Genomic DNA, 14,017 nt, shown 5'->3' with positions numbered 1-14,017 from the left:
CTTGACAATGCACAGCAAGGACCTCGGGCTGTGATCTTTTAATATGGGGTTAGGTGCAGATTACAGCCAAGGAGTCTTCCAGGTTAAAATAGTGGTATTTAAAAACAGTACCAATACACGCATTTTCCAGGTAAAACTCCAATAAATTATATTAACCAAGACATTCTCTGTTCCTCTGCCAATTTTTTGCCACTTTCTGTAGCCTTAAAGGGCGGTGGATCCAAGATTATTCACAGATGTGGCTTACGCTCACACGCCATGTTGACATCGTGACCTTATAAATCGGGTTGTGGTTGACCTTTCACCACATCACTATGTTTTGAAGAGGTGGCTATCAGTTTTGACAGACAGAAAGCCATGTTACTTCATGTTACTTGCAATTGTCTGAAGTTTATGGAGCACCATGACAGATCCCACAATTTGTGCGAAAAGCTGAATTAAGTTTGCAGTAAAAAAAAGAGGGGTTGTTTTCGGCAACAATTCCATTCTAAATTTCATGGAAAGGTCATACGCTTCTGCGCATGTGCGCCTCACTAACTCAAATTTTAAAAACATGGCAGCTCACGGTGACATGCTAAATACGACCCTATTTTTGACTTCTGCAAAGATTTACATAAGAATGCTGATGTAAAGGCAAGTAGCCATTGTGGCAAAATGTGCATAAATGTTTTAGCTTTCAGAATTGGGGTGCTATATGTGTATTCAGGACAAATCTGATGTGCATGCATAGGAATTAAACGAAGGGGTAGCTGTGAGCATTATACCGAAATTGGGTCCACATAACTCTCGGGTTAAGGGTGGCCAGTATGTATAAACCACCCTTAGACCGAGGTCTTGGGCTACAAGGATGTGTAATGTATAAGAGTTGAAGGATTAGATCTTCATTATATTCTGGGACAGTATCACGATTATATTATAAGACAATATTACAATCGCATCAATAAGCAGGTGTCGTACTCAGACATTTATTCTAACAGGTTCAAAAATCAATCATTCCATTCCGCTCGTTAACACCTGCAGTTACCTGTCCTTCACACATTCCCACGCACAATCAATTTAAGTGGTTCAGGTCAATTGATTTTAAACAAATCCTCAAATAACAGACAAGTTAGCATTACAAGATCAAATTCAGTACAAAAAATCGCCGTAACAAAAACAAAACTGTGAAATAAGTGTCATACCTCTTGCCACCTCACAGGCCTTCTTCAATTGAGAATGATGAGCCTTTTTGATGTCCTTGTCGGCGAGAATCTTCTCCAACGTCCTCGTCAGAAACATAACTACTTGATGTGAATGTGCCACTTTGAAGGTTTTCACTTACACAAAAACATGAATAAATGTCAGAGTAAACTAAATTACTGAGCAAAGTTAATAGACACCACCTCCGTCTGTCGCAAACATCTTGCTGTCAACCATGTTGGAACTTATCACGTGGCCCCGGTAAAATTAAAATCTACCGTTGTAAAAAGTATGTTTTGTTTTATAAAAATGCAATAATTATAAACGAATGAATAAGTGAATACATAAATATAATCAAATAAAATCCTCTAAAATATTCTCATCATAATAACGAACGCTAACTTCCGGGCACAGATAAGTAGACTAAGAAACACTTCAGGAAAATTACCCCCAAAGCTGAGTTGTTGATTACAAGGTACACAGCTTCGAACAGAGAGAGAAAATATGCGCATCAGTTTCTGGTTTGAATAAGGTGCATGTTCAAATAATGTAGTAACAATTTTAAAGTGATAATTTCATTTTTGTTTAATGGACCGTCTCTTCACTCCGTTACTCATATAATTTATTACTCCAGGGTAATTCTCTAGTAAAGTTATTTCGGTCTACAGTTGTCGACATACAACGTTTGAGGTTTGGTTGAGACACTTGACGGAACTGTTTACGCGATACCGAAACATCTAAACGCCGAATCAACACAATGGACAGCCGTCCAGCCCAGAAGACATGGGAGATGTCGAACAGCATGGAAACGGTGAACAGTATCGATGAAATCTACCGCTACGACAAAAAACAACAACAAGATATACTGGCTGCAAAGCCATGGGAAAAGGAGTGAGTTTTTCTGCTTTGTCAGTTTTGGAAATTCTTTTAGGCCTACGTATACATTCAGTTACTCATTCGACCAGTCGTTTTGTATGATGGCATTGAGACGAAATTCTAGTTTATGTGAGTGTTGATGTTTATGACAGTTATGTGCAAGGTAATTATTCAAAGGTTTAGTCGCGAAATGTAACTCATATCGAGCAACAGGAAGTGTTGCAAGAGTTACAGGGAGAAACTGCTTCTGTGTTTGATCGATGGTAAACAACATTTATTGTATCCTCACATGCGCCTTAAAATTTCTCTGGTGTAAATTGACATCAATCGAGATGTTCCCATAATCAACTAACCTGTTTTGTGTGTCACCGCACCATACAACGATCCATGACAACCGTACAAATTCACAAATTAAATACATTTTCAGGCACTACACCCACTGTGGCTTCCATCTTATTCTGATAGACATGCATACATGTCACATAATTGATGTGAGCGCAGAAAAAATATAGTCATTCTAGGGAGATAATCATCATTATATGGAAATCATTATAGCAATCATTGTAGTAACACTAGGCAAGTCTGGTCGCTCATTTGGCTGGTTCCCTTCCGCTGACGTCAAATGGCACTTAACACTTCAGTCTCGCAAGTGATCGAAATGCTGGCAGTGGATGTAATGTCTGAAAATGCATTTATTTTGGGAAGTTGTGCAGTCGTCATGGATCATTTCTGATTCAGTGAGACTCGCAAATTAGTTGATTATGGGAACCACTCAGTTAATATTGATTTACGCTAGGGAAATTTTAATGCACGTGTGAAGATGCGGTAAATGTTGTTTATCGTCGATCTGATGCATTAGAAGCAGTTTCTCAATGTAATCCCCCAACACTCTGTGTGGCCCAGTGTGAGAGATATATTCCACAGCTATCAAAGATTAGAAACATCTACCAAATGGATTCTTTTATGACATGGATAAACAAACATTTTTGAACCAAATTAATCTCTGTTAATGCACATATAATCCATATACAACATCGTTATGTGTTTAAGGTATCTTTTAAATGTAGCGTTGCCATCAACGCAAATAAAGAACATCATGTTTTAAATGATGTGGACCTATTTTATTACTGGTCCTAGGTTGTAGAGCTTCATGTTAGTTGTCTTTTATGCCAAGCTTGCTTAGAATTCTGAAATGCTATTCTTTTAACTTCGAAGACCTCAAAGGGGCAAAACTTACTGCATCAAGCTGTTGATTAGTAGTCACCATGTACTGCACTGATACAGACCAAAGTATGGGTTAGAGGGGTTGCATGACCCACTTCTGGCAGCCATATTAAAGTAGTGCAGCTATACCAAGCCATGTTAAAAGTACTCCAGTGTGGCTGCCTGGCTATTGGTCTCCCAGAGTGATGATGTCACATGCAACCCTCAGGGACAGAAGTGAGTTCAGGAACACTGCATTTCAAAGTGTTACTGTTAGACTAGATTGTATATACTCAAGAAAGATAGGATGAGTATGATGATGTTGGGCACTGTAACACTCATGTTTGATCCTGGCTAAACAAGTGTGTCACTGATGGAGTTGTACAGTAAGTCCAGTTTCAGTACAAAGTATTGCCCCAATGAAACTCTTTTAGTTTGTAATTACACTATGGTAGAAAGCAACTAAGATTTTTGATGCTAAGTTCAGTATTAGAAATTTCTTTAGGTAAGACTGAAGAATGAATATTTGATCAATTAACAAGAAATCCACAAAATCTCAAGCTTTGTCATTTATTGTTAGATAGTATGGTACTCCTCCGTGGTTTCCTCTTTCAAAGATACAAGAAAGGGTTATTCCTATCCAAGAAAGATGCATTCCTATCCATCTTGCTGTGTGAACACCACGTGTGTCAAACCCTGACCAATGCTGTTAAGCCAAAATTAACTACTGTCTGTTACCGTGAATAGAACACGTTTCTTCTCTGTTTGCTTTATTTGTCGTAGATGTTGCTTGTGGTTTTACAAGTGTTTTCTGTACTACACAGTCCTCATTATTTCAAGTTCATCAAGATCTCTGCCTTGGCCCTGTTGAAGATGGTGATGCATGCTAGGTCAGGTGGTAACCTAGAGGTCATGGGACTGTTGCTGGGCAAAGTGGATGGTAATGTCATGGTTGTCATGGACAGTTTTGCACTCCCTGTGGAAGGAACAGAAACACGAGTGAACGCTCAGGCTCAGGCATATGAGTACATGGCTGCATACACAGAATTAGCCAAGCAGGTATGTGAGAATCACATTGCCTTCTCGTTTGCTGGTCTCACTGTGATTGCATGATCCTATACTTGGGTTGTGGTTTTATCAAGTCTCGCTACTTGTTTGATCCTATCATCTTTCTCTGTAAGATAAGGTTATTAGCAGCATGATTAAATGACCATATATAGTTTGATATAACATGCCAGCATCTCTTTTAAGGGTTGAAGTATTTTAGCCAGAAAAAAGTTATGCATGGGCAAAATTATCTGGTCCTTGTAAGATGTAAGATGAAGTTGAGTTTTGCTTCTCATTTTGTATAGATAATATATATAGATAATTTTAACAACCTGGTTACCCTTCCATGCATTTACTGGTGTATTTTACTGACAAGTTATAATAATGCCCGTTTTAAACATTATTAGAGTTTGGTCAGCACTTTACTTTATCATAACATAAGTTCATATTTGCCACTTAAGATCTCCTGAAATGTTTGCTGGGCTATTTACCCAAACATCATCATGGGATGCCATTGTAGGGGGGCTGTCTGGAGAATGTGATAGAATGGTACCACAGTCACCTAGACTACGGCTACCGATCTGATTTTCTGTAGAGAACCATCATTGGTAGTTTTGTAGTTGGCTACAATTTATTACTGTATGGATGTCGGCATTGTAGGTGGGCCGCCTGGAGAATGTGATAGGCTGGTACCACAGTCACCCAGGCTATGGCTGCTGGTTATCAGGGATTGATGTCAGCACACAGATGTTAAACCAGCAGTTTCAGGAACCCTTTGTAGCCATAGTGGTGAGTCTGGCCATCCAGTTACAGTGAACATGAAAAGATGACAGTTTCTATTTGTAACCGCTTGGACCGATAATTTGAATGACAGATATGAATGGTAAACTTCTTGGCACAGATTAAACTTCAGAAACATCACAAAGAAGATTAAGTGATCAAGACTTAGCTTAGGAAGAGTGTTTGTGTAAACAGTTAAACTTCAGTAGTAAGCCAACGTCAAAGAGACCTTGTCAAGACTTAGCTTAGCAAGAGTGTTTGTGTAAACAGTTAAACTTCAGTAGTAAGCCAACATCAAAGAGACCTTGTCATTTATAAAATACTTGATGCAGATGTTTCTTTGGTAAGGTGCATATGTGTAAAGTGCATACATGTATTTTTCTGATCTCAGGTGGATCCAGTTAGAACCATCTCTGCAGGCAAAGTCAACCTGGGAGCCTTCAGAACATTCCCCAAGGTGAGTACATGCATCAACGTGAGAGCCTTCAGAACATTTCCCAAGGTGAGTACATGCTGTAAAGTCAAGGTGAGAGCCTTCAGAACATTCCCCAAGGTGAGTACATGTTGTAATGTCAAGGGGAGAGCCTTCAGAACATTCCCCAAGGTGAGTACATGCATCAACGTGAGAGCCTTCAGAACATTCCCCAAGGTGAGTACATGCATCAACGTGAGAGCCTTCAGAACATTTCCCAAGGTGAGTACATGCTGTAAAGTCAAGGTGAGAGCCTTCAGAACGCTCCCCAAGGTGAGTACATGTTGTAATGTCAAGGTGAGAGCCTTCAGAACATTCCCCAAGGTGAGTACATGCTGTAAAGGCAACCTGGGCGCCTTCAGAACACTCCCCAAGGTGAGTACATGCTGTAAAGTCAACCTGGGCGCCTTCAGAACATTCCCCAAGGTGAGCACATGCTGTAAAGTCAACCTGGACGCCTTCAGAACATTCCCCAAGGTGAGTACATGCTGTAAAGTCAACCTGGGCGCCTTCAGAACATTCCCCAAGGTGAGTACATGCGTCAACCTTGGCGCCTTCCAAACCTTCCCCAAGGTGAGTACATGCTGTAAAGTCAACCTGTGTGCCTTCAGAACATTCCCCAAGGTGAGTACATGCTGTAAAGTCAAGGTGAGAGCCTTCAGAACATTCCCCAAGGTGAGTACATGCTGTAAGGTCAACCTGTGTGCCTTCAGAACATTTCCCAAGGTGAGTACATGCTGTAAAGTCAAGGTGACAGCCTTCAGAACATTCCACAAGGTGAGTACATGCTGTAAAGTCAACCTGGGTGCCTTCAGAACATTCCCCAAGGTGAGTTCTTTCTTTATTATGGTTTACCCAATCACATAGCACCTAAATTTACAGTTGGTAATGTAAGTGAAAGTTCATGACTACAATAAATGGCAGGCATGAGGATTTAGGAATTTGCTGTGAAACACTTTTTCGGTTCCATGTACTTTTGACCTGGGAAACGGCGGGAAATGTTTTTTTAGTTCCCAACAGTTTCTGCTATGAGAACTAATTTATGTGTAATAGTTTTAGTATAAATGGCATTTCATGAAATAAATTTTGTTGTTTACTGTTTCTTGTTTCTGTTTGCAGATATAATTTGTAAAGTAAAAATTATCGTAATCCCTCAACCTTTTTGTCTAAAATATATGAACTGTCACTGAATGATTCAGGTATCCGACAGTAAACTATGAAGAAAGAAGGGAGGGAACTGAGTAGTCTAAACTTTGTCAGTTTGAGTTATCTCTCCTGCGTGAAGAGTACAATGCAGCATGTGTTAAATACAACTTCCACATCAGCCTGGCGTCCAAATGAATCTCACTATCCGAATTTCATATAAATGACTTCCTTGTTCTAAGACCTTGATTGGCTTTCTGTCCTACATGTAATTCATTGTCAGTGGTACTTCCTGTCCATTGTGGCCGATAGCAATGCAGGCTGACTGTACATAGAGAGGATGAAAAAGGTCCATTTCTCATGAGACCGCTGTGGCAACAAAGTACAAGCGCCTAGTGCCACATTAGCCACAATGTGAACTCTCACAACTCAAGTCTAGGGACAATTAACTCTGTTGAATGTTTACTAAGCAGTACTGAGTGAGTGGCCAAGCCTTTTTTTGTGGGAAGTAGGCTTTCGTTTCCATGAATTTTTAACGCCACACTCAAGAATATTTCACTTATATGACGGCAACCATCATTATGGTCTGAGGAAAAAGGGCAGGACCCAGGGGAAACCCATGACCATCTGCAGGTTGTTGGCAGACGTTCCCACGCACGGCCAGAGAGGAAGCCAGCATGAGCTGGACCTCATTGGTGAAGGGCTCTTGGGTCATTACGCTGCACAAGTAGGCTAACCAACAGAGGCACAGAGGCCCCCTAAGGAGTTGCATGTAATTGTTGGGCATTTGTGGCAATTAATAACTGGATGTTAACTGATGTTAATTAAGGTGCACCTGTGAATGTGAGGATGTTAATGATGGTATGTGAGGGTCTTGTTGATGGCATGTGAGTGTGATTTCTTTAGTACAATTAGTAGTCTATAGTCTATAGATTTCTTTAGTCTATACTAACCAGTATATCTAACATAACCAGTGACCCATGTGAACCCATTTTTCGTTACTTTTCTTATTAGTATGGATATTCATATTACTTTATTATTACATGTATTGTTAAAAGTAGTAGTGGTAGTATTAATTAGTATTATTAAATATTTATACAAATATGTATGTATATATATATATATATATATATAGTAATGATAGTCATGATCCTGCCAATCAACACTAATGATGATAATGATGGCAATAATGCCAACAAAAGAAATATTGTTGCTGCTTTTATGGAGGTTGCCATGGCTGTCATTAATTATTATTACTGTTGTTACGATAATCATTATTTTTCTGTAATGTTTTTTTCTACAGTGATTGACAGCAGTCACTACTGCACATTTTTGGAACATCTTTTTTCACTGGGAATGGGGCCACATTATAAACTTTGCTTATGGTGGCCCATTGTGTCAAATGGCATGTTTGATGGGTTGTTAGTTCATGCGTATCTGTGCAAAATGAGATGGTTAAAGGTTGAATCATTGAACTGTTTTAGCAGTTATTTATCAGGCATGTCTGTAATTTCAGGGGTACAAGCCGCCAGATGAAGGACCCTCAGAGTATCAGTCCATACCACTCAATAAAATTGAAGATTTTGGAGTCCATTGCAAACAGTAAGTTTCAGTATTTCACAGGTTAGAATGAATATCTGTAATATGATTTGGTGTTTAGTTGGCGCTATTTGATGTTTGATTGGTGTCCATTTCATATACTGTAAATGCCTTTTTATTCATTCGACCGGCCCTGATAGCACAGTTGGTAGGGCATCCATTTCAGGACCGGTAGATCCAGGATCAATCCTTGATCGAGTCACACCTAAGACTTTAAAAGAGGAAGTTGTAACTTCCTCGCTTGGCGTTCAGCATGAAGGGGATAGTGCAATGACTGGTTGACCCGTATCAGTATAATGGCTCAGGCGGGGCGGCTTATTTGCCTTTGGTAAAGCGTCTCAGTGAAGCAGCACTAGATAAAAGAGTGATGGAAATCCGTCCTGCTACAAGGAGGCACATTACACATACATGCACCCTAATGATTCCTTCGTCGTCATATGACTGAAAAATTGTTGAGTACGACGTTAAACCCCAAGCACTCACTCACTCACTCATAATTGTTATTGTGTATACTTGACCCTTATCAGTATAATGGCGCGGCTTACTTGCCTTGAAGCAGCACAAGATAAAAGAGTGATGGAAATCCGTCCTGCAACAAGGAGGCACATTACATACACTCTAAGGACTTTCGTTCGTCGTCATATGACTGAAAAATTGTTGAGTACGACGTTAAACCCCAAGCACTCACTCACTCACTTACTAACATTCGTGGATTTCGCGGCAAACACATTTCTGCAAAAATAAGTACCACCGAATATAAAACCCATGTAAGTAATTTATTAATGTAACATGCATTACAGTTATAAATTCATTAACAAGCACTACAGTCCTAATACTTTTTCAAACATGTTAATTAGAAATACCTAATTAGAATTTCTCTTTCTCTTTGATTTGCAGATATTACTCTCTAGATGTTTCCTATTTTAAATCATCTCTGGACCACAGGTTACTGGAATCTTTGTGGAACAAGTACTGGGTCAACACACTGAGCTCCTCCAGTCTTCTCACGGTATGATTAAGTACAGGGTCAACACACTCAGCTCCTCCAGTCTTCTCACTATATGATTAAGTACAGGGTCAACACACTCAGCTCCTCCAGTCTTCTCACTATATGATTAAGTACTGGGTCAACACCCTCAACTCCTCCAGTCTTCTCACTATATGATTAAGTACTGGGTCAACTACCTAAGCTCCTCCAGTCTTCTCACCATATGATTAAGTACTGGGTCAACACCCTCAAGTCTTCCAGTCTTCTCACTGCATGATTAAGTACTGGGTCAACACACTCAGCTCCTCCAGTCTTCTCACTGTATGATTATGTACTGGGTCAACACCCTCAACTCCTCCAGTCTTCTCACGGCATGATTAAGTACTGGGTCAACACACTCAACTCTTTCAGTCTTCTCACGGCATGATTAAGTACTGGGTCAACTACCTAAGCTCCTCCAGTCTTCTCACGGCATGATTAAGTACTGGGTCAACACACTCAGCTCCTCCAGTCTTCTCATTATATGATTAAGGACTAAGTCAACTACCTAAGCTCCTCAAGTCTTCTCACTATATGATTAAGTACTGGGTCAACACCCTCAACTCCTCCAGTCTTCTCACGGTATGATTAAGTACTGGGTCAACACACTCAACTCTTTCAGTCTTCTCACAATATGATTAAGGACTGGGTCAACAACCTAAGCTCCTCCAGTCTTCTCACTGTATGATTAAGTACTGGGTCAACACCCTCAACTCCTCCAGTCTTCTCACTATATGATTAAGTACTGGGTCAACACCCTCAACTCCTCCAGTCTTCTCACTATATGATTAAGTACTGGGTCAACACACTCAAGTCTTCCAGTCTTCTCACTATATGATTAAGTACTGGGTCAACACACTCAGCTCCTCCAGTCTTCTCACTATATGATTAAGGACTGGATCAACACACTCAAGTCTTCCAGTCTTCTCACTGTATGATTAAGTACTGGATCAACACACTCAACTCCTCCAGTCTTCTCACAGTATGATTAAGTACTGGGTCAACACCCTCAACTCCTCCAGTCTTCTTACGGCATGATTAAGTACTGGGTCAACACCCTCAACTCCTCCAGTCTTCTCACTATATGATTAAGGACTGGGTCAACTACCTAAGCTCTTCCAGTCTTCTCACTGTATGATTATGTACTGGGTCAACACCCTCAGCTCCTCCAGTCTTCTCACGGCATGATTAAGTACTGGGTCAACACCCTCAACTCCTCCAGTCTTCTCACTGTATGATTAAGTACTGGGTCAACACCCTCAGCTCCTCCAGTCTTCTCACGGCATGATTAAGTACTGGGTCAACACCCTCAACTCCTCCAGTCTTCTCACTATATGATTAAGGACTGGGTCAACTACCTAAGCTCTTCCAATCTTCTCACTATATGATTAAGTACTGGGTCAACACACTCAGCTCCTCCAGTCTTCTCACTGTATGATTAAGTACTGGGTCAACACCCTCAACTCCTCCAGTCTTCTCACGGCATGATTAAGTACTGGGTCAACAACCTAAGCTCCTCCAGTCTTCTCACTATATGATTAAGTACTGGGTCAACACACTCAAGTCTTCCAGTCTTCTCACTATGTGATTAAGGACTGGGTCAACTACATAAGCTCTTCCAGTCTTCTCACTATATGATTAAGTACTGGGTCAACACACTCAGCTCCTCCAGTCTTCTCACTGTATGATTAAGTACTGGGTCAACACCCTCAACTCCTCCAGTCTTCTCACGGCATGATTAAGTACTGGGTCAACACCCTCAACTCCTCCAGTCTTCTCACTATATGATTAAGTACTGGGTCAACATCCTCAACTCCTCCAGTCTTCTCACGACATGATTAAGTACTGGGTCAACATCCTCAACTCCTGCAGTCTTCTCACGACATGATTAAGTACTGGGTCAACACACTCAGCTCCTCCAATATTCTCATGACATGTTACTGGGTTGGCAGTTGGCTAGGGAATGAATGCTAGCCAACGAAATTCAGTGGTAGACATCTGTTACCTGTGTCTTATTGTTGACTTGTGGTACCAATGTACTAGTTTCATGGCACTGGGAAGCATTGGTTGTTACCTGTAGTGCACCGATCTATACATATAGGTTTTCATGAAGCCTGATGTTCTGTTGTTAGAATGCAGACTACACGACGGGACAGATATTTGACCTGGCTGACAAACTGGAGCAGTCTGATGCGCAGCTGGGCAGGGGTGGCTTTATGCTTGGTATGGACTCTCATGAGAAGAAATCTGAGGACAAGTTAGCAAAGGCCACCAAGGATGGGTATGTCAACGTGTCTTACCAAGTCAGTTCAAGTTAAACTCATATCTGTAAATCTTATATTATCAGGCTGGAAATTGTTTTCCTACTTTCGAATGTGAAGATCAAATGCTTAGCTATTGTGTGTGGTCAACTGTGGAGATGACAGGAGAACATTTTGCAAGGTTTTGTTAATTTGTATGCTTTGTTGTTGTTGATAATTACAGATGTAAGACAACGATTGAAGCCATCCATGGTTTGATGTCTCAAGTCATGAAGGACAGGCTGTTTAACCAGGTCCATGTGAAGCCCCTGGGGCAAGCTGACCCACCTGCTCAGTGAAGGTGGAAGTAAAGATGAGGGTAAGTAGGTGTAACCCACCTGCTTTTGAATGGGGAGACAGGTGTAAATCACATACTCTCACACACTGTTCCACAAAGGTTTCAGAACTTGGAGGATCTATCCTAACAGACACTGCCATGATGGTTATGATGACAAGGTAGCAACAACATTGATCACTGTGTGGAACAAGTTCCTGATGGTGGTCACAACATGTTGTATAGGTCATCATCAACAGGTGTGGTGGCAGGGACAGTGGTCATCATCAAGAACTGTGGTGGCAAGGACAGAGGTCATCATCACTACCCAGGGATATCTGTCATCATCAGCAACTGTTACAGCTTTTCAGGCCATCTCAGGTCAAGTATAGAACAGTACTGATTGGATGGATTGTTGAGAGGCCTGTGCAAGACGGATGAAAGATGGATATTGAGTAATGTGTCCAAAAACATTGACAAATGTTTTCTGCTGATCCATGTACATGAAGGATAACCAGACAGGAAGCGCAATGTGTGCGTCAGCTTTGCTACAGATACATCCTTTAGCCCCAGTGAAATGTAACAAAAGCCTGTAATAAAAATTACGTGCAGACTGTGTTCAAACTTTGGGTTACTTGATTGATGGTCCCAGTTTGCAAGTTACAACACAGTATGGACTACCTAGCTTTTTCCGTTATATGCCATGATATGTGCAGTGCTGATCAGATTAGTGGAAGAACATTTTGTATATAGATATATATATATGTATTGACTTCAGCATCTGTTGGAAATAAACAGAATTATAAAAAACGGAAAAGAAAATGTTCCGATTTATTGCTAACCCTGGAAAGTTCTGTTTATTCACTTGTCTAATGGTTAGTCTACCTGTGTGTTCACTCATCTAATGATTGGAGTCCATTTTTTGGAAGGCCATATTTTAGCCCCTGGTTGGTCACACCATGAACTTTTCATGTGTTTTTTTCTTGTTCGGCATTTAAAGAAACGCTGCAAGGATTGGTTTTGCCAGTGATGTCAGTTTATTACTAGCGGATGGGTTCTAGAGCGAGGTTCCAGGATGTTTTAGTTACTATATATTTATCTGATTGGTGTTTTACGCCATGCTCAAGAATATTTTTCTTATACGTCAGCCAGCCTTACAGCGGGAGGAAATAATTTAGTTACACTTGGCAGTGCCATAAATGCACTGGCACTGAAACCATATTTATATTACCAGCAGATGTGATGTGTCCAGATAATGACGAGAGCATCATTAGTCCTTAGTTTGAAAATCACACTCGGTTAAAAAGAAGATATGAGCCCATCTTGGTCTGAAGGATAACGCCTTGTGTCACATTTCATTTATTTCACTGTCAATTGCACCATACTCAAGAATTGTTTGCGTACATTGATGTTGGTCAGTCTTATGGGTAAAAACCAATTTCCATTGGTAAACCACTAACAAGTTGCTGATTAATGTGACAGACAGGTGTGAAGGCCATATTGTTGGAAGACAAGTGGTCAAACAGGACAAGTGGTCACACTGCACAAGCAGTCACACGGGACAAGATGTGGTCAAACGGGTCAAGTGGGAACACTGGAGAAGTGGTCACATTGCACAAATTGTCACATTGGACATGTGGTCACACTGCAGAAGCGGTCACACTGGACATGTCACACTGCACAAGCAGTCACAAGCGGTCACATGGGACATACGATCACCCGGGACAAGCGGTCACATGGGACAAGGGACAACATGAGTATCGTCCACAGCTTGTTGTCAATCAGGCCTAACCAACAGGTAAAGGTGGAGGAGACTGTCGCGATATTCCCTCTATTAGTCTGGGTTTGAATCACACGGCACAAGCGGTCACACAGGACAAGCGGTCACACGGGACAAGGGACAACATGAGTATCGTCCACAGCTTGTTGTCAATCAGGCCCAACGAACAGGTAAAGGTGGAGGAGACTGTTGCCAAATTCCCTCTGTTAGTCTGGGTTTGAATCACACTGCACAAGCAGTCACATGGCACAAGCGGTCACATGGCACAAGAGGTCACATGGCACAAGAGGTCACATGGGACATGTGGTCACACTGCACAAGCGGTCACATGGCACAA

The 14,017-nt window shown here is 41.1% G+C and overlaps 2 protein-coding genes across 3 annotated transcripts in view; one reads left to right on the top strand and one right to left on the bottom strand.

Annotated features, from left to right (window-relative positions):
- The window catches only part of LOC135481245 (brefeldin A-inhibited guanine nucleotide-exchange protein 1-like), an 85,671-nt gene extending 84,292 nt beyond the window's left edge, over positions 1-1,379 (bottom strand). The window contains 1 exon segment of the mRNA XM_064761088.1: positions 1,182-1,379. Within this exon segment, the coding sequence (XP_064617158.1) occupies positions 1,182-1,278 (97 nt within the window). The 5' untranslated portion in view covers positions 1,279-1,379.
- Positions 1,380-1,622: 243 nt separating this feature from the next.
- LOC135481248 (COP9 signalosome complex subunit 5) lies at positions 1,623-12,725 on the top strand. Of its 2 annotated transcripts, XM_064761091.1 has the most exons (9): positions 1,623-1,711; positions 1,848-2,070; positions 4,083-4,317; positions 4,966-5,094; positions 5,477-5,542; positions 8,217-8,302; positions 9,197-9,308; positions 11,459-11,607; positions 11,811-12,725. In XM_064761091.1, the coding sequence occupies exons 2-9, from the start codon at positions 1,937-1,939 to the stop codon at positions 11,923-11,925; spliced, it is 1,026 nt and encodes a 341-aa protein (XP_064617161.1). In that variant the 5' UTR covers positions 1,623-1,711; positions 1,848-1,936; the 3' UTR covers positions 11,926-12,725. The 2 variants fall into 2 exon arrangements, with proteins under 2 accessions (XP_064617161.1, XP_064617162.1); XM_064761092.1 differs by lacking the exon at positions 1,623-1,711 and having other exon boundaries at positions 1,919-2,070; positions 4,099-4,317.
- The last annotated feature ends 1,292 nt before the right edge of the window (positions 12,726-14,017 follow it).

Source organism: Liolophura sinensis, unplaced genomic scaffold, assembly GCF_032854445.1.
Source record: "Liolophura sinensis isolate JHLJ2023 unplaced genomic scaffold, CUHK_Ljap_v2 scaffold_14, whole genome shotgun sequence".
NCBI classification, from domain to species: domain Eukaryota; kingdom Metazoa; phylum Mollusca; class Polyplacophora; order Chitonida; family Chitonidae; genus Liolophura; species Liolophura sinensis.
The sequence above is the reverse complement of the archived record's forward strand: the minus strand, read 5'-3'. Positions and strand labels throughout refer to the sequence as shown.

Excerpts from the sequence above, each read along its gene's own strand:
- LOC135481248 (XM_064761091.1), top strand. The coding sequence starts at position 1,937 with ATGGACAGCCGTCCAGCCCAGAAGACATGGGAGATGTCGAACAGCATG. Across the intron at positions 5,543-8,216 it reads CCTTCAGAACATTCCCCAAG|GGGTACAAGCCGCCAGATGA; the intron begins GTGAGTACATGC and ends CTGTAATTTCAG. Across the intron at positions 9,309-11,458 it reads GCTCCTCCAGTCTTCTCACG|AATGCAGACTACACGACGGG; the intron begins GTATGATTAAGT and ends TTCTGTTGTTAG.